Source organism: Planococcus citri, chromosome 4 (genome assembly GCF_950023065.1).
Source record: "Planococcus citri chromosome 4, ihPlaCitr1.1, whole genome shotgun sequence".
Lineage (NCBI taxonomy): Eukaryota > Metazoa > Arthropoda > Insecta > Hemiptera > Pseudococcidae > Planococcus > Planococcus citri.
The window spans coordinates 56,537,276-56,556,448 of NC_088680.1; the positions used below are offsets into that span (position 1 = coordinate 56,537,276).

Genomic DNA, 19,173 nt, shown 5'->3' on the forward strand with positions numbered 1-19,173 from the left:
GCTTCAAAAATTGGGCCATTTTCATTTTTCCTACAGAATTGTCACCATTTTAAAATTTCAACAAAAAGTTGTTAAAAAATCTAAAAAAAAGTGAGTGAAAACCACCAAAAATCAGATTGCTTCTGTCAGGTCATTTATAACATGGTCAATGGTCATTAAAAATAACGTGTAAAATATTATTTCTTGTTTTTTTTTTTTTAGTTTAAATATTTTATTTTTGCATAATTTTGTCACTAATCTAAAACTACAAATATCCTGGAGGACTTGGTTTGCGAACATTTCTGAATTAAAATAGGTACCTCATACAAACCACCGCCAAGTTCATGCACTCCCAATATAAAAAAGTTTTTGAAATCTAATAAACTAATTTAGCTTTTAATACTCTTATCTACCTAATACATATTAAATACTTAGAATCAAAACTCTAATTGAATTATTTGCTTACTTTCAGATAATCCAGAATGAAGATGATTTGGTGCACAAAATCCGCAAAATTCTCAGAAACCTTATTGCTTCGAGAGAGAAGTGAAAATCCTCCTTGTAGATTACTCATCAGGTAAGCAAACTTCTTGATTGATTGCAAAACCGTGGCCAGCTTTTGATTTAAAGTATTCTAGACGTGAAATTGACGAATGTAACATTTTAGCAAAACCTTATCCTTGAAAAGCTCTTTACTATCGGCACTGAGGGAACTTCAGGATTTCCCTGGCTCTGTAAAAATGACTGTTGAATCCTTTCTGATGTACGTATTGAAAAATTTTATCGAGGGATATATTTTTTTTTAATTTCTGATTTCTCATTCATGCACTGATGGAGAAATAATTTTAAAAAAATAAATAAAAATGACAGAATTTCAATTCAACAATAATATATTATTTTTTACGTACGAAAATTCAGTTTAACAATATTTACATTTAATGAACAATGGAAGGTAATCATTAAAAGGTATTTTTACGAATATTTCATTACATTTTTTCGACAACGTTGGGTTTCAAAAGTAACCAATAAAAAAAACAGGTAGGTAAATAGGTAGATAATTATCGTATTAAAAAAAAAAAAATCCATTATAAATCCTGCCAATAGTTATACTCGTAATATCTTAGGAACTTCAATTTACCAGTGATTTATTCCACAATCCACATGTCTCGAAACTTTTGACTCTCGTTTTTTGATTTTTCAACGATAAAAAAAGCTCAATTTTTAAATGGTTTGAATTTCTCAATATGATTTTTGAAAATATATGTATTAAAAATAATTGATTTTTAACGCTTGGATTTTTTTTTTTTTGAAATCTTGTCTCGTATTTTCATCTAGTTAAATGTTCACATTTTGAGATTTTTGATACACCTTGACCTTGACATATTTTTGCTTTTTTTACCCATTAAGAAATTGACAGTCCTATCAAGACTTTCGGGACATGCTGTATGTAGCAGAAATATTTAAAACAGCGTGTAAAATGATATGTAGCTTTTAGATTGTACGTAAATGCAAAATTTTTTGTATTTCACTCGGTGGTTCGTTAACAAACTAAAATTTCAAAACGAAAAAAATAATAACGTCCGATGTTATAACAAAATACCAACATCTTTGGTAAAATAAAACAGTATACAAATTTTATACAAAAAGAAAAAAAAATGGTAAAATAATTATGTACAAAAATGGAAAACACGTATTATAAAAAAAACAAATGCAATATATGGCTTACAGCTTGTGACTTTGACGAAATAAAGGTCTAACATTTGGAGGCATTTAATGCCCATGCTTTTGGAATTTTTCAACCAACACTCAACCCTGACTTTTCGAATCGAAACCATAACATTTCAAAAATAAAAATAAAAAATATGACGAGTGTTCATGTTCACGTAACGAAATGTTTACATAATAAAATCATAATGGGAATAAGAGTATTGGTAATCGAACTAAAAGTACTAGATGAGCCGTTATCAATATCATTAGAAAATATATCGTTGGTTTTTTCTTGGTTAATATTCGGCTTAACGTCGTTACTTTCTACATCGATGGTTATAGGTACCTCGATGGTTTTATTGAAACATAATTTAGCCATATTCTGTCGAATGCGCGGACAGTCGTATTCTTCTTTACCATTACACAGGCAGGAATCCAATTTGGCTGCTTTTTCTTGTTTTTTCAATATACTAATGGAATTCTTACACCTATACGTGCACTTACGACCGAAAAACATAGCTTGGCAATACTTATGGTAATATTCTAGAGCTTTGGAACAGGTAGCGTCGGCAGCGCAGATCCATTGGGCTACTTCGCAAGTGACTATGGTGTCGTTTTGGATGGCTTTCATGACATGAGGCTTACATACTTCTAGTTTTTGTTTGGTTTCTCGACACATGTTATTGGCGCATTCGCACTGGAAAAATTTGAAAATTGAGTTAGGTTGTGAAGTGGATGGGTTTGCTATTTTACGTGGCAGGGTGGCGATGAAAAACTTTTGGGTTTGTTGGGAGATTATTGCACACTCTACCCCTAAAAGTTTTTAAACTTTTCATGAAATATCAAGAATTCGTTGAAATTTTTTCAAGTTTTGGAAATTCAGGTAAAATAGGTACCCACTTATTGTGAAATCAGATATAGTTTAGTAGGTATTTAAAATATTGGAAATTAATCCATTTCTAGAAAGTTTTCTGTAGTAAAAATTTAAGAAATTCAATAAGAATTATTTAATGTTTTAAAACAATTCCTGGATAATTTTTGTGTGGCTTCTTCATCATTTTTGTAATCACTCAGACAAATGCATTGGTATTTCAAACAATTGGCGATTTTCAACTGAATTTCTGCAGATGTTAGCCAAGTTTTGACCTATTTCATCTCCTAAAAATTCCTCATTGCTGTTCCCCTGAGCATCACAAAAGAACCGTTATCCATAACTTCGCAGAAATCCTGGCCAATTTTATAAAGAGTTTGCTCATTTCGTCCTCCTCTCCTATCCCCTTCGCTACTGTTAGTGAAATATAGCATAATATGCAAAAAATGACTCAAATACGAAAGTTTCTTTTAGAAGGGAAATAATTACTCGTAGATCTGATCCGGGCATTCTATAGATCCAATTTGGCCTGATCATATCAGATCCGGACTTTGTCCAGATCCATGACCAGATCTAATTAGTTCAGAGTTTTGATCAGATCAGATCCAATAATTTTCTTCTACGTTTTAATCAGATTTAGAATTTTAGAGAAAACAAAACATGGCTAAACCCATACCTTTTTTGCCATTTGGGAGGAGGGGGGTGCATTATTTCTTGAGAGTTGTACACAAGTCCATAAGTTTTTGTTCCCCTCCCCACCCCAAACATCTAAAAAGAATTGATTTTCGCTTTACATGGTTAAAAAAAACTTTTTTGTTTCAACATTGCCAAACAAAAGTCCTGGTTTTTGTTAAACATGCTTTTATGGTTCTGTTTTTTTTGTTGCCGGGTTCTTCCAAGTCTAAAAATTTTAATTTTAGGAAAATTTGTGAAAAACCGTCAATTTTTGTTCAATTGTCAAAAAATGTCCATTCTGTCAAAATTGTCAAAAAAATATCTACCATTTTTGGCACATTTGTCAAAAAATGTCTATTTTTGTCAAAATTTTAAAAAAAAATCCAATTTTGTCAAAATTATCAAAAAAAACCATTTTCTGACAAAATTGTCAAAATATGTCTATTTTTGTCAAAGTTATCAAACAGTCGCTGTTCTGGTCAAAATTGCCCCAAAAAATAGTGTTTTAGGTGACATTGTCAAAAAGTATTCAATTTGTCAGAATTGTCAAAAAAATGTCCATTTTCGGCACATTTGTCAAAAAATGTTCATTCTTAGCACAATCCTCAAAAAATGCCCATTTTTGTCGACATTTTCAAAATACATAGGTCCTTTTGTGGCACATTTGTCAAAAAATAACGATTCTTGGCACAATCATCAAAATATGTCTATTTTTGTCAAAATTGTCAAAAAATGTCCATTTTTGTCAAAATCGTCAATAATGTCCATTCTTAGCACAATCGTCAAGAAAATGTCTATTTTTGTCAAAATTGTCAAAAAGTCCTGTTTTGGCCAAAATTGCTCAAAAAAATCCTGTTTTTGCTAAAAATGTCGAACAATAATTCATGTTTTGTCAGATAGTCAAAAAAATTACCATTTTCGGCACATTTGTCAAAAAATAACAATTCTTGGCACAATCATGAAAATATGTATATTTTTGTCAAAATTGTCAAAAAGTGTCCATTTTTGTCAAAATTGTCAAAAAATATCCATTTTTGTCAAAATTGTCGAAAAATTCCCGTTTTTGGCACATTTTTCAAAAATGTCCATTTTTGTCAAAATCGTAAAAAATGTCTATTTTTGTCAAAATTGTCGAAAAATACCCATTTTTGGCACATTTATCAAAAATGTGCAATCGTCAAAAAAACGTCCATTCTTGACACAATTGTCAAGAAAATGTCTATTTTTGTCAAAATTGTCAAAAAATGCATAGTTTTGTCAAAATTATCAAAAAGTGTCCATTTTTGTCAACATTTTCAAATAGTTCTCTTCTAGCCAAAATTGCTCTAAAAAATTCGTGTTTTTGTTGAAATTGTCAAAAAATTTCCATATTTTGTCAAAATTGTGGAAAAATGTCCATTTTTGTCACATTGTGAAAAAATGCCCATTTTTGTCAAAGTTGTCAAACAGTCCTGTTCTGGTCAAAGTTGTTTCAAAAAATCGTGTTTTCACTAAAATTTTCAAAAAATATTCATCTTTTGTCAAAATTGTTAAAAAATATCCATTTCTGTCAAAATTGTCAAAAATTGCCAATTTTTCGCACCTTTGTCAAAAATGTGCATTTTTGGCACAATCGTCAAAAAAACGTCCATTCTTGGCACAATTTTCAAGAAAATATCTATTTTTGTCAAAATTGTCTAAAAGTGTATATTTTTGTCAAATTTTTCAACCAGTTCTGTCCTCGCCAAAATTCCCTAAAAGATCCTGTTTTTGCTGAAATTGTCATAAAAATATTAGTTTTTTGTCAGAATTGTCAGAGTGTGTCAATTTTTGGCGACAAAAAGTTGTGATAATTTTTTGTCAAAATGCTCATGAAAGTCGTTTTTTGATAAAATAGTCAAATGGTCGTGATTATTTTCAAAATTCCTCAGAGATTTGTGTTTTTTTTTTGCCAAAACTTCCAAGAAGCATTGATGCATGATTGTCTTGCCTGCCTAAAAAGTCCCCTTTTTGTTTCCAAGTTTGCCAAACAAAAGTCATGTTTTTTTATAAAATTGCTTATTATTTATAGGTAAGCTTTTTTTTGTCAAATTTTATTTTCCCCTAAAAATTCTTTCATTTTTTTCGCATTTTTTGATATTTTTGAAATTTTCTTTGGAGTTAGGCACTTGCAAAAAAATCCTGATTATACCTTTTCTTATCAGAAATGAATTTAATTGGCTATAGTCGTCGAGGAAGTGGTAAAATTTAAAATGATCTTCGAGTTGTATGGCTAAAATTTATTGGAATGGTGAATTTTTAGATTGATTGAACACCTTGAAATTGTGAGAAAAGCAAATTTTCAGTTTCCTATCACTTATTTTAACTTCTTACGTTGGCAAAATTTTCAAAATTGACGAAGTAAATCAAAATATTGTTGATAGGTTCACAACTCTTATCGATTAGAAATTCACCTACATTTCTCTTAACATTCGGTGAAATTATCGACTTTTAAGTATGACGAGTGGAACTTGGATATAGATACGTCTAATTTTTGACGTACGTAGGTATCAAAGTTCCATTTTTCTTAATCATTTTTTTACTGACTTTGATCGACAATTCGACATTGATATGCTGAAGTCAAAACACCTGAATGTTTTTCGAGAGAAGGGGTCCTGGAAAAAATGAAATGATATTTGCACCTGTTTTTCATCACCCCCCTCACTGCATGATGGATTCCAGTAGGTATATAAAATATCTAAATATCGAATGAGATATATAAAAAATGAGGTACTCACAGTCATGAGATCTTTGCCTTCGTCAGTGGAGGTAAGTGCGATAAGAGCGTTTTGACAGCCTTCGGGACATTGATCTGGCGGAGTTTCGTGTAATATAGTCGAACAAGCTATCATATATCCTTTTAAGGCATTTCCGCAACCAGTTCTAAACGAGCATCTTAAGTTGGCTTCTTCGCATGGTATTGCTGTGGCTGCTGATATAAATCCTAGCACCATCACTACCCCGAGCATTACCTGCAAATATTGATTGAAATTTATTGCACGTCCGTATCGGCGCTTCAGATCACCTTGATGGGAATTTTTTCGTTATTAATGACGACATCAACGTTACGCGCGACCGCTCTAAGGCTAAATACGTTAGCTTGTCAGATTGTATACTACAATATGGGGAGAAATCGGTGTAGATAAAAATTCACCTTCTCTGCCTATAGTGCCTGGGTACCTACTCTTATATATGCCTCTAGTATAAGCTATAGTACGAGTATAAGATCTGGCACTCTTAAGGATAAGAATTAAAACCGAGCAACTGGTTCCACATAAAAGACCAGATGGCCGGTGAATGAAACGCGCAGCGTAGGGTTTCTTCTCCTTTTGAAAATGGTTTACATGTGCAGCACATGGATGGATCTTGGAACGAGAAACGAATGTACCATTTTTACGTGTTTGTGTGTGTGCGAGAGAGAGAGAGTGATGGGTAGGGTAGGGCTATAATATGTAATAAAGACATCATGATCCACGCAGTTTCCAACCAAAATGTAAATTTACCGTATTTAACGTTTTTAACCAGATGAACCCATCGAACCTCCCACGGTATATTCGTAGAATTTTAACGCGGCTCGAAATTTATGTAGTTATGTGTGTGACAGTCGCCACCCTTCGCTCATCTGCGACTATTTCGACCGTAATTTTCTCAATTTTTATGTTCTCCTGTTAACGCTCATGTACACGTAGGTATCTTATAGTTATATGTTCTACTACATCGTGTGCATTTGAAAACAAAAAAAAAGTGCACCGAGACGATAAAGGAGCGAGATAGATGCGAGCTGTATCATAAAAATGTAAATAAATAAACAAAGAAAGCAACTCGTGACCATGTTTCCAGCAGCGTAGGTGTGACACGACCGAGTAAAGCGTTCTTTTAAAGGTATCGCGCTCTCGGAAGTAGCGACCAGTAAGATACGAAAGAAGACGAGGAACTATATAGGTACAGAGTAAACACTTCAACGAGAGACGAGTAAGTAAACAAGGAAGAACTGGTTGTTTGCATAAGGTTATAGACACAATGTAAACATCGTTGAAAGAATAACCGAATACAGGTAGCTGACCAATTATCCGAAACAAGTAATTCATTAGTCACGACGACATCGTCGCTGAAACGACTACGAGCAGCTTATTGGTAATTTGGACACTGTGAATTCTGGTTCGCAAGTGTCGTTCGGAAGCGGACGTGGACATTGCGTGCTGCGATTTTTTTTTTGTATCGTAAAGTCTATCGATTATGTATTACCCATACCTATAGGTATACAGTTCGATCGATATGTTGTCGTTGAGATCTTCGAACTGATTTCATCGCCACGATACCTATTTTAGAAGAGCATTTGAAATTTCGCCGAAATAACAACGATGTGTTTCTCCTTGTCAAGGGAACGTTGCTGCTCGATTCGAGAAATTAGAACGACCAAGGTGAACCAGATTCTTCTCTGGATGTGTTTGTTGGTGAAGATTTTTCGAATTTTGACTCGAGTGAACTGAAACGGGGACACGAGTCGTTAAGAAACTGGATGTTGGGAAGCAAAAAAAAAAAAAGAAAACTATCAATGTTGTGGGCTAAAGATCAATTTTTTTCCAAGTGTAATTTGATATTATTTTTAACTTGTCTGAAGTTTTTTTATAAATTTTGTGAAAAAATATCACCAGTTTTGAAAATTTTCCACCTGAAGGTCAATTTTTGGTTACTGTGGTCTCCCTATAAAGAATTTTCACTTTTAAGCTCGTTCTTGGACATTTTTTTGATCAAAGGGAAAGGGTAAAAAATTTGACTCACTTAAAAATAGATAAGTTTAAAAGGTTTGATGGCATAAATGTCCTTCATTTTTTTTTGTTGGAGGAGAGGAGAGTTCAGTTCGTTTTCAAAATTGACTTGAGAATTTTGAAAATGACCCTAACGGTGCCAATCGGGTGATATTTTTTTATGCTTACAAAACTTTCTCGGTCAATGTATTTCTCACTTTCTCAATTTTCAAAACTTTTTGAGTGGTAAAAATCATCTAATGGATCGAAAAAGCACATTTCGATGACATTTTTCGATCTAGGAAGTGTCATATTATTTGAAATCGGTGATTTATATTACTCCAATTTTAATTTTTTTTCATCCTGAAATCCACAATTTTTCATCCCTCTCAGTTGAATTTTTTCTGCATCATATTTTGAATCAGCAACTCAAATTATTAAGTACTTCAATGTTCAATTTTTTCAGAGTGACTCTGCTTATAAATTTCAATATTTTTTCATCATCCTGAATCCTACAATTTTTTATGAAAAATTTACTCAAAAAAATGGAATTGCGTAAAATTGATTTAGATAATTTCGCGAAGGATAAACTTCAGGGCAGTTTAGCTCCTTGAATAGTATATGAATACAAATTTTAAGTTTATGCCTAAGTTGAATTTCTGAGAAATTCTGGAACTTGTCTTGAAAACTAGAAATTTAGAAATTGAAGAAGAAGTTTTAATTCCCAAAGTTATTACCAGGGCTCGGATTGTTATGCTGGAGCATATTTTTTGTATGCACAGGGGATAGGGAATTTTTCAATTATCTCCACGATTCATGAAATTTCAAGTCAAATGAGCCTAATTTGTTAGAGCATATTTTGGCATATTGCACCATAAAAGCATATTAAAGCATATTTTGGCATTTTTTAGGGAATATTTTGCCCAATTTCAAATTTTTGCAGCAAATTACTATATTTTTGTGAAACTGGCAATAGCTTACTCGTACCTACTTATTTTTTGTTCATTTTATTTGTTTTTTATCCTTTGATAATGGAACTAGAATTACCTTTTCGTGATTTTAAAACGCTCTGTTTTGCATTTTTGTTTGTGAATTCTTGGTATTACACAACATATTTAAGCGCATATTTTGGTTTTTTTAGGGAAAGAATATCCGAGCCCTGGTTATTACTTATTATTTTTTTTAAATGCTCAAAAATTTAAACTCTCCAACTCTCGCTGTCAATCAAAAATTGCAAAAAAATCTCACTTTTTGTCAAATTTTCCAGAAATTTTCATTTCTTGTCATAAATTGATAAAAATAATCGTTTTTTGGCGAAAAATTCTAAAAATTCTCACTGTTCTGCCAAAATTGCTTAAAATTTCGCTTTTTCACGAAACAACGTGTAAAAGACGTGCTATTTTCTTACAACAATTGCAAAAAAGTATCATTTTTTTGTCCATCATTGACAAAAAGTTCAGCTTTTTGGAGCTTTTTGTCGAAAACTAGAAAAAGTTTCGCTTTTTAACCTGCAGTTGCGAAAATTTTTCATTTTCTTTCATAAATCGCCAAAGTACCACTTTTTGCTAAAAATTGCTGAAAAGTTTCTCCATTTGTAAAAAGTGCAATGCAGTCTCGTTTTTTACTGAAAAATTTGCTTATAATTGTTGCTTTTTTTGCAAAAAGTTCCATAAAGCTTGACTCCCCCTTTCTCCTTCCTCTTCCTCAATAAAAAAGAATCTCGATAAATCTGGATTTTTTTGCCAATAATAATTTTCAAAAAGTCCTATTTTTTGCCAAGATTACCAAAGACAGAGTTTCATTTAGAATGTTTTGTTTCGTATCTTTTTTTACATGAAATTCAATTGTAAATTTTTTCTTTTTTTTCGTGATTTTGATTACCCCTGCCCCCCCCTTCCCTCAATAAAAAACAAACTAAATAAATTTGGATTTTTTTGCCAATTATTTTCAAGTCATGTTTTTTTGCTACGATTGCCAAAGATGTAGTTTAATTTGGAATGTTTTGTTTCGTATCTTTTTTTTTACGTGAAATTCAATTGTAAATTTTTGGTTTTTTGTGATTTTTTTTTTGTATAAAAATGTTTGATGCTCGCGTTTTGTATTTTTTTTTTTTTTTTTTTTTTTTTTACAATTTTAGGGTTACCTAATTTTTTGAACTTTTTTGTCTTCGATTTTAATATTCGAGTATGCAGATGGGTAAAAATTCAGACAAAAGTTGTAGTAAATGAGTAGATACATTTATTTTCATTTTAGTGAAGATTCTTGAAGTTGAATCTGAAAGTTTAGCATGGGTGTGATTTAAGGGGTGGGAGAGCGGGGACCAATCGAAACAAAATTCGAATAAATGGTTAAAGTGCTGTTGAATTGAATGTCTACCTACAATAATAGTTTGCCAGGAATCCAGTTTTCAAAGAAAAAATCCAATTCATTTGAAAAAAATAGCCATAAAATTTTAAATTTTTTCTGAAAATAAAAAATTGTGGGTACTTTTTTCTTGGAAAAGATGTATTTTTAAATTTTTCTAAAAAAAACTTAATTTAAATTTTTTATCTTTCAATTTAATTCTGACTGTCAAAAAAAATATTCGATGGAACTGAGAAAAGTTGCATCCTGACTTCGGCCAAACTTTTGCAGAATTCTGAAAACCCTTGATTTGTAATTTATCTGTAACCAAATATGATAGGTAGTCTAAAAAAACGCTGTTCTTTTTAAAATATTTTGAGTCTTAAATTTTTGATATTCTTACCTACGAAATTTTAATGTTATTGTTACATTATTTTGGAATGAAAAATTCAATTATATTTTTAAAAGGGCATTTGAGAAGCTGTAAGTTTTTATTTTTTGTAGAAAATAATAGATTTTAGGTGCCCTTAATCTTTTTATGATGATACATACAGCCATTTTCACCTTCCTGTCTGACTATTGAAATATGAATTCTTAACCTGCGTACAAAATATTAATATTCGTGTGGAAAATTGTTTCATCATCGACAAATAATACATAATATGAACCTAGGCAGGTAGTTTCCTATTTTATAATATTTTTGGAGGAATATTATTGGACATTTTTTTAGAAACAGCATTCAAATTTTGTTGAAGGGCAAATTCGACTCATTCATTCAATTTTACTGATTCATATACCTACATACATCATTCGTAAACTGATTGATGACCAAGAATTCATGCATTAAGTATGCATCAAAAAACACTAAAAAATTCTAGGAACAAAAACTGCAGTTTATATTCATTAGATTACTCAATCTACTCCTGAAAATGATATGTTCCTTCACTCACACTAATGTCCTGGACAGTTTTTAAAATCATCTTCCGAATCCTGATGTCTACATACAAAGTATTAAAACCGCATTTAAAATCCCTTAAAAGGTTGGTCGCCAAACATCTCCCGAATTCGTGACCCTTACATACATTTCATCTCTATACCTACTTATTTAGAAACCCCTTAAAAAATAAATCTCTAAAAGGACAATATTATCTGGGTACTACCTACTGATAATTCGTCGTAATTCTTCCGTAGCCTGGAGTGACATAACCTCAACCCTGTTACCCTATAAAATCACTCAACAGTCTCCATTTAGGTATACCTGATGTCGGTATACAGATAAATGTCACGACATATCACGTATATAGTCTGAAATGAAAAGACGACCGTATAACAAAAGCCAGCAGCCCATCTAACGTAAGAAATTACGCCAAAACGAACAGAACGCCAGTTTTATAACGTTTCTAATTGAAGTTCGTGACTGCTAGTTTTTTTTGTTGAGATTTTTCTTTGTTCTTCGTCGAACATTGTGCGATAAAAAAAACTGTACGACCTAAAAAATAATACTCGAATGTGTACAGTATAAGTCGACATTTTGAAATTTTTTCAAAAAAAAACACACATTTCGAACGATAGGCTAAATTATTTATTATTTCCTGCTATAGTAATCTAGATTATAGGTAGGTTTAGTGTTTGGTAATTTGAAAACTAACGATGATGGATTTAATCCCGTTTGATTTATTTTTCCTGTTCTAGATTGGAATTTTCAAAATGAATTGAACTTATGCCCTGTGTGCTTACATTGCTTACACTCTACTGGTATTCTAATTAGAGCTTCTTTATTGTTTAATGAACCAATTCAGTGGCTGGAATGAATAGCAATGGCGCGTATACGAGAATGTACATACGAGTAAGTAAACCCTTTGAATAATCCAGCAATTCAACAAGTAGGAGTAGGTACATTGTATAATCGAACAATTATGGCGTGTTCCAAAAGCGACGAACAAGTGCACCAGTATAGACGTATGCTCGCATACAAAACATATCCATCCGTGCACGGATAAATAGGTTTTATATATGAATTCCTATTGTCTGTACCCTCGAACGTACGTGCAGGAACGCTGGGGAGGATTTTTTTTCTCCATCCAGAGCTATACAAGATGTAGGTGAAAGTGTACTCTTCTAAGAATCGAACAGATACGGGGCAAAAAATGGCAAAAAATACGATTTTTTGTTACAGATTAACGATGATCGACTCTGTTAGTAAGATCTCAAAACAAAATCATGCTTGGCGAAGAGAGCTATAAATCATCGAGAATCACCGGTCGATTTTTAACATCTGGATTTAAAAATAGATAGAGACGTCGAGTCGAGAGTTATTCTGGATCTAGACATCACAAAAACCAACAGGAAATAGGTAAGTAAGCACTTGATTTTATGGGGTCGTTGGGAAGACTGCGATTAGACCTAATTAACTGGTGTGTTTATTTTTTTTTTTTACTTTTTTGTAGACAAATATGTAGATAGAATATTGGAATGCAAAACATGAATATTGAGAACCAGAAATCGAAGTGGAAGTTTGAAATTATACGAGCAGTTGAAATTTGTAGGTAAAATACAGATTTTTATTTTTGTATTTCTCATTTAAAATAGGTACGAGGTGATTTCCAATCAATGATTTTCAATCTACATTCGAGTATTTTTCAAAATTGTCAATTTCAAAGAAAAAAACAAAAAAAAATTGAATAAATTGACAAAAACTTGGACTGTCTTGTTTTTTTTGTTTTTTTTTCAATAATCAAAATCGCTAAAATTTTTTGAGAATTTTTCCTTTTTAAAGTTGAAAATTGGAACTTTATTCGTATTCTCCGATCCCTTTTTTCAAAATTTTGTATTCATTATTTATATTTTTTCTTTTTTTTTTTTTTTAATTTGAAAAAGAGAACAAATTTAAATTGTTGCTATTGAAACAATTTTTGACATGACCTTTCCTTCCCCTCTGTGAAAAAGTATCCTACTTTTTTATTGCTTTACAGACACTTTGTAATTACATCAAAATAAATAAAAAAATTCAAACCATTAAAAAAAAATCATGAATTTTGAAAAAAATTGAAATTCAAATCATGTATTTATCGATTATGAAAATACTCATCATAAAAATTGAAAACAGCTAGATTCAGTAAAAATTTCTGTCAATTCAACAGAAAAGCAAACCTCAAATAAAGCCAATCCACTCGCTCCGCACCTGCTACACGTTACTACATCGTAAATATTTTCATCGAGAGTCTCCATTACTTTGACGTTTATTCGCGCAAAAAATACTCCTTTTTATGTTTCTAATTCTTGGTACCGTTTTAAGAACTTATACCCTATACTCGTCGTAAATACCTTTTTATACGAATGTGATATTTGTTTCGTCTTGTATAGTGTGTTAGACGCGACTATACAGTCTATAAGTTACTTAAATTTATAACGACTATAAAACCTCTTTAAAATTTACCCATATTCGAATCCTAAAAAGACACCGAAAAAAACTGGTTTTTGTTCAAAGGAAAAAAAGTCGGACGCGGTCAGACTGTAAGTACAAAAAAGAACGTGGCCTTTGTAAGAGTTTTACCAAAGGAACAAAAAAAGAAAGTAAAAAAAAAAGGAGAGAAAGGAAAAAAATCGTCTGTACCTGGAAAATGCTTTTGAATGTGGTTCTATTTGGAAGGATGGGTATTGTTTTGTGGGCATCTGGACTTGGATGGTTTATTTACCACAAGATGAATGATGATGGTATATTTGGAACGAGATGTCGAACTGAATGAGTGGTTAGATTTGTAGCAGTTGGCTTGTGGATTGACTATTTAGAAAATAAAAAACTAGAAAAAGATTTTTTTAATTGCTTGGTTTAATTATGTGGAGTGTTTTTTAATTTTTTTTTATCAAACAAATCTGATGTGTTTAAATTGACCCTCATCATCCAACAAATGAATAAATGTCAACTTGAGCCTGCAAATTCTATGTGAAGGTGCCACAAAAACGCCTGATATTAAAATAAGGGATTATTTAGGTAAATTTCGTATATTTTATAGATTAATCTTAATTTCTTTTTATGCTTTTCAGGTGAAAATCGTAAAGTTGTGAAATTTTTCTCAAACTAAGTACAATTCAGAAGAAATGGAATTCATCAGTCAGTTGTGCAATTTGATATTCAGAATCAGTGGTGAAATTTGCGCATGGAAATTTCAAGGTGATTATTTTCAACAAATTACTGAGCAGTTGCTAGAGGTTGGAAAAAGCTCTCATTCCCATCAAATGAGTAAAGAAAATAATAAGCTACAGAAACGTTTGACTGTTTTACGTTAGCTGCAAAAAGGGAACTGTTATCTAACGAGTTTATGTACATCTCTTCGACTTGGATGGAACAAAGATGGAACTGGAAATTGGCTCCATGAACCCTTCAAAATCAAATTTTGAGCTGCTGAAGTTGATTTGTTAATTTTCGGAGAATTTTTGAAAATAAGTTTACAGGAAATTGTTTTTTAAGCAGTTTCATTTTCAAACTGTTTCAGAAAACATTTTGACCAACTTCGGTAGCTAAAAAAAGTAATTCTTTTTATAAATTTGAAATTTTTAATTTAAGAAAATTAACAAATCTCACTTCTGCAGAAAATTACTCAACGCTGTCATTTCCTCCCCAAAACTGACTCCTAAAATCGATTGAAACCATATTTTCAAAATGATCTGGAGCCTCCAGCAAAAATTGATTTTTCTTCAGTAGTTTCAAATCATTCCAAAAGACGCTAACCGAACCTAACCTAACCATCGCAAATCACAGAAGACAGGCTAAAAATGCAATTTTTCCTAATCAATAACTCAAATTTAAAAAAAAAACAAAACAATTGTCTATTTCTACAGAAAATTATTTGAAGCTTTTTTAGCTCCCCAAAAGTGACACCCCAAATCAACTCTTTTCTTTGGCAATCACTTTAAAAGGTTATAATCGAACCTAATATAACCAATTAATGCTGATGAAACGCAAATCAGAGGAGACAGGCTAAAAAAAGCAACTTTTTATCATCAAAATCTCAAATTTTAACTCTAGAGTTGTCTATACTTCTGCAGAAAATTGTTTAAAGCTTCTTGTACCCCACAAAATTAATTCCCCAGATCGACTATAACCATTTTCAAGCTTACCTGGAGCCTCCAGAAAAACTTAACTTGAGCTATTTTCAATCGATACTCCGTTGAAATGCAAATCTAAGGAGACATGTTAAAAAGTGCAATTTTTCGCCATCAAAATCTCAATTTAAAAAAAAATCCTGAGTCGTTCATTTTTTATGAAAATTAATCAAAGCTTGATACACCATGGACTCTCCAAATCAACTACAATCATTTCCAAGCTGATTTGGAGTCACTGGTAAAAATTGTCTTATTTTCCTCGAGCAATTTCAAATGACTTCAGAAGGTGCAGTAAAATGTAATTCTATCACAAATTCGACATTATAAATCTATTACCTATAAAATGGGAAATACTGAGTTTGAAGTGGCAGGTGGAAAAATATATTCGTATTCTTTACAAGTTGAAAAATTCAAATCTTTTGGAGTGATTTTGGCATTTCTGGAGAAAAAAAATTGTGCTGAAGACTCTACATTGGTTTAGAAATTCATCTTAATTGAATCGAGGTGTTGATTTGAGAACGTGAGCCAATTTTCAGATTCTTATCCCAAGATTTATTCTTTTTTTATCATTATTATTTTTTTAAATCTTATTTCATTCATTTTAAAAAATAAAAAAATCAATTTAGTAGTTCAAAATTTGATTCTGAGACTTAGGATACTGATTTACATGTACAGTTTACTTATAAGAGTTGAATGTCTCTTATTCAGAAAAGAATGAAAAATTGTGTTTAAATTTTCTAAAATTTGTATACTCAAAATGATAGAAATTAGTTCATCATTTTTATCAAAATTGTACTCTTTTAACCTCATAAACATGACTTGAAATTGACTACTTATTTTTCAACGTAGAATAATATGTTTCCAATCATTAGGAATCTTCGTTTTAAAAGTGCATTCTTCGAATTCAGCAACATCAACATTCCTTCTGCTTTTCTGTATGTATATTGTATATTGTATAGGTACTCAACCAACCACGTCAGATTCTTGTCATTCAAAACATGATTGACAAAAAGCACGTGCTTTTTTCGATTCTATTTCTCTAGTTGAAGTCGTTCACGTTCATCTTTCAGAATAGTGCCAAAAGTTTGATTTTTGCATTACCTATATTTTTCAACAATAAATCTTACCTACTGAATTCAATAATGAGATTGAAGCATAATCTTACAAAATATTCAAACTTCTTCGTAAAGATATAATTTTTTACTTATTTTGAGTTGAATATTGGAAATTCCGATGAAAATGCATGTTTTTTGGGACACGAATTTTGCCCATTGCTTTTAAATAATGACTGTAAATTGTTTTGTTGCTAACAATCTTTGTTTCAACAATCTTTTTTTCTTTTTTGTTTACAGGTAAGCCAAGATGAGATTTCATACCTATTTGAATTAAAATTGGATTAAGTGCATTTTTCAAGAAAGAAAACACTATACGAATAAGTATTTGATCTCAATACTTATGCAGTGATCTTCTCCATCCAACCGAATTCCAACCAGACAACCAATATCAACTCCTTATCAATCTACGACCGTTTTCCATTCAGAATTAATTATTCATTCATTCATTCATTCATTCATTCATTCATTCCATTTGAGAAATAATCTACCAATTCATCGTGAAAATAGCTGTTTCATCAAATCAGCATCACTAAACAATCTACAAGTCCAACACCGGAAATTTCGCTACAGCAGTAACAAAACTTCAACGATTATGGTGTCAAGTTCGAAGGCGCGTAACAAATGACTGATTTCAAATTTCCAAGAACAAAGTGCACCATTAAATATTCATAATCCTACAAAAGTACTAGTATATAAGCTGTTGTTTCATATACACAAACACGTAATGAATTCGGTACCTATTCCAAGAAATGGGAGATAAATGAAGCCATCGTATCCTGTGGCGTTTATGAATAGAAAACAATTACACGTTCGATGTCAATTGTCAACAATAAGAATGAACGTTTCCATAAACAGTGACCACAAAATCATGATACGAATTTTGAAAAACCGCGAACGGTAACAACACGTGAATTTGCGTATGGCGGGAAATTGAAATTGACTGAGAAATTACGCTTACCTCAGAAAGTTGGAAAATTTCAAACACAAACTGGCTCACATGACACGTTCGGTCGAGTGAAAAACTTGCGTTATCACGTCACTTTATCGAGTATAGGTAAAACAGTTTCAAATAAAAATCACATTTTCGCGTCACTGAACTTTTAAACACTATACGTAGCAATATCGTAATATTTATAAACGACGAACGACACGTCCACGTCGCGAAGAATACGTATTTCCAGCTCGAATCACGATTAAGTAATGTCCGCAGTCCGCGAGCCGAGTATGTTAGTCGAATCTCGTAGTCGTACGAGTGTTAAACTGGGAGAAGCATAACGTGGAATTGCGCCTGTTACGTTTTTTCTTTTTATTTTTTTTTCATCTATAGCGCTCCGGAGATGTAGGAGGGGAATGCAGCATAAGAGATGCGAAGCATAAGCCCTAGTCCCTAAGTTAAGGCTGATTGCCGCGCGGCCATTGTACGCTCCGGCTCTACGGGGAACCTGTTAGCTCTCTCTAAAAACTTTATCCGTCTCTCCCGCGTGCCAGCGTAGTATATTTTCTAAACATAGTGATAATGCGGATGCGACTGGCACCGTGGTTCGACGTCGATTTATCTTTAGAATACATAGGCTCGCAGATGAGGCTCATCTCACTGAAAGACGTAAAAGATTCGAGATATCGCGGTGTACCGTAGAGAGATAGGGTTATCCATGGTCCTTTTGGATGTGCCATTGTCTCAGCTGCAGTTCGCAATGACAAGTAGGAAGGGTTGATTGGTGTATACTTAGTTAATGTGTCGCGTATTGTCATAGGGCAGTGTATATAAGGTGTCCCTTGAACGTCTTTTATGGTTCGGATTTCAATGCGGGTTTAACCAAGGATCAGAAGAAATGCCTATGTTGCAATTTGAAGGGATAGCTGTTTGGAAGGTTTGGAATTACCTATGTAAAAATTTAAGTCATTTGGCTTAATGAGGAACAAAACTTATTAAGCATCCAGTTTATATTCTGCTTCAGTATTCATATTATTTTGAAAAGAGCATGTTTTGAATTTTGATACCCCCATAACTAAAATTCTAGCTGCCTATGGATTGATTTTTCGATTTTTGGCAATTTTTTTAAAATCAAAAATTGATTCTTTTTGGCGCGATTTATGCTTTTTTGAAAAAATATTAATTTATTTAGTAAAAGTGAAGAAAGTTAGTCTTGAAACTTAATATCAACTCTTTCCAAGAGAATTTTACCATTTCTGGTCATTCTGAAGCCTTCAAAGCGATTTCGATTTTTCCAGAATTTCTGGATCTCTCTAGTAAACGATGAAATTGATTTTGGCTGCTAAAAATTTAGTTCTGGGTTATTTTCGACTAGTTTAATGAGTTAATTCAGATTTAGATCAATTTTCAGGTGGATTGCTCGAGAGTGTTTTATTCACAAAAAAAATTATCCATCAGGAAAAAAATTCACCAAATCAAAAAAAACACTCGATGTGTAACTAGTTAATTCACATTTAGATCGATTTTCATGTGGATTGCTCGAGTGTGTTTTATTCACCAAAAAAATTATCCATCTGGAAAAAAATTCAACAAATCAAAAAAACATACTCGATGTGTCAACCTTGAAATTGGCTCAAAATGTAGACATGTAAACAGATCAAGAATAATAAGCCATAAGGC

At 32.0% G+C, this 19,173-nt stretch overlaps 2 protein-coding genes across 2 annotated transcripts in view; one reads left to right on the forward strand and one right to left on the reverse strand.

The window, feature by feature from the left end:
- Art8 (Arginine methyltransferase 8) overlaps window positions 1-12,157 on the forward strand; it is an 85,883-nt gene extending 73,726 nt beyond the window's left edge. Inside the window, exons 7-8 of the transcript XR_010558215.1 lie at window positions 452-556; window positions 12,034-12,157. The gene's annotated coding sequence lies outside the window, so the exon portion shown is untranslated. The remainder of the gene's footprint in view (window positions 1-451; window positions 557-12,033) is intronic.
- Window positions 1,209-17,917, reverse strand: LOC135842923 (growth arrest-specific protein 1-like). The gene is made up of 3 exons (XM_065360610.1): window positions 17,518-17,917; window positions 5,989-6,222; window positions 1,209-2,383 (listed from the first exon to the last, which is right to left on the reverse strand). Exons 2-3 carry the CDS (start codon window positions 6,217-6,219, stop codon window positions 1,859-1,861), a joined length of 756 nt encoding a protein of 251 aa, XP_065216682.1. The 5' UTR covers window positions 6,220-6,222; window positions 17,518-17,917; the 3' UTR covers window positions 1,209-1,858.
- Between the last annotated feature and the right edge of the window lie 1,256 nt (window positions 17,918-19,173).

Bases quoted from the DNA above. Each gene is read 5' to 3' on its own strand.
- LOC135842923 (XM_065360610.1), bottom strand. From the start codon at position 6,219: ATGCTCGGGGTAGTGATGGTGCTAGGATTTATATCAGCAGCCACAGCA. The intron at 2,384-5,988 runs GTGAGTACCTCA...AAATTTTTCCAG, and splicing joins AAGGCAAAGATCTCATGACT to TGCGAATGCGCCAATAACAT.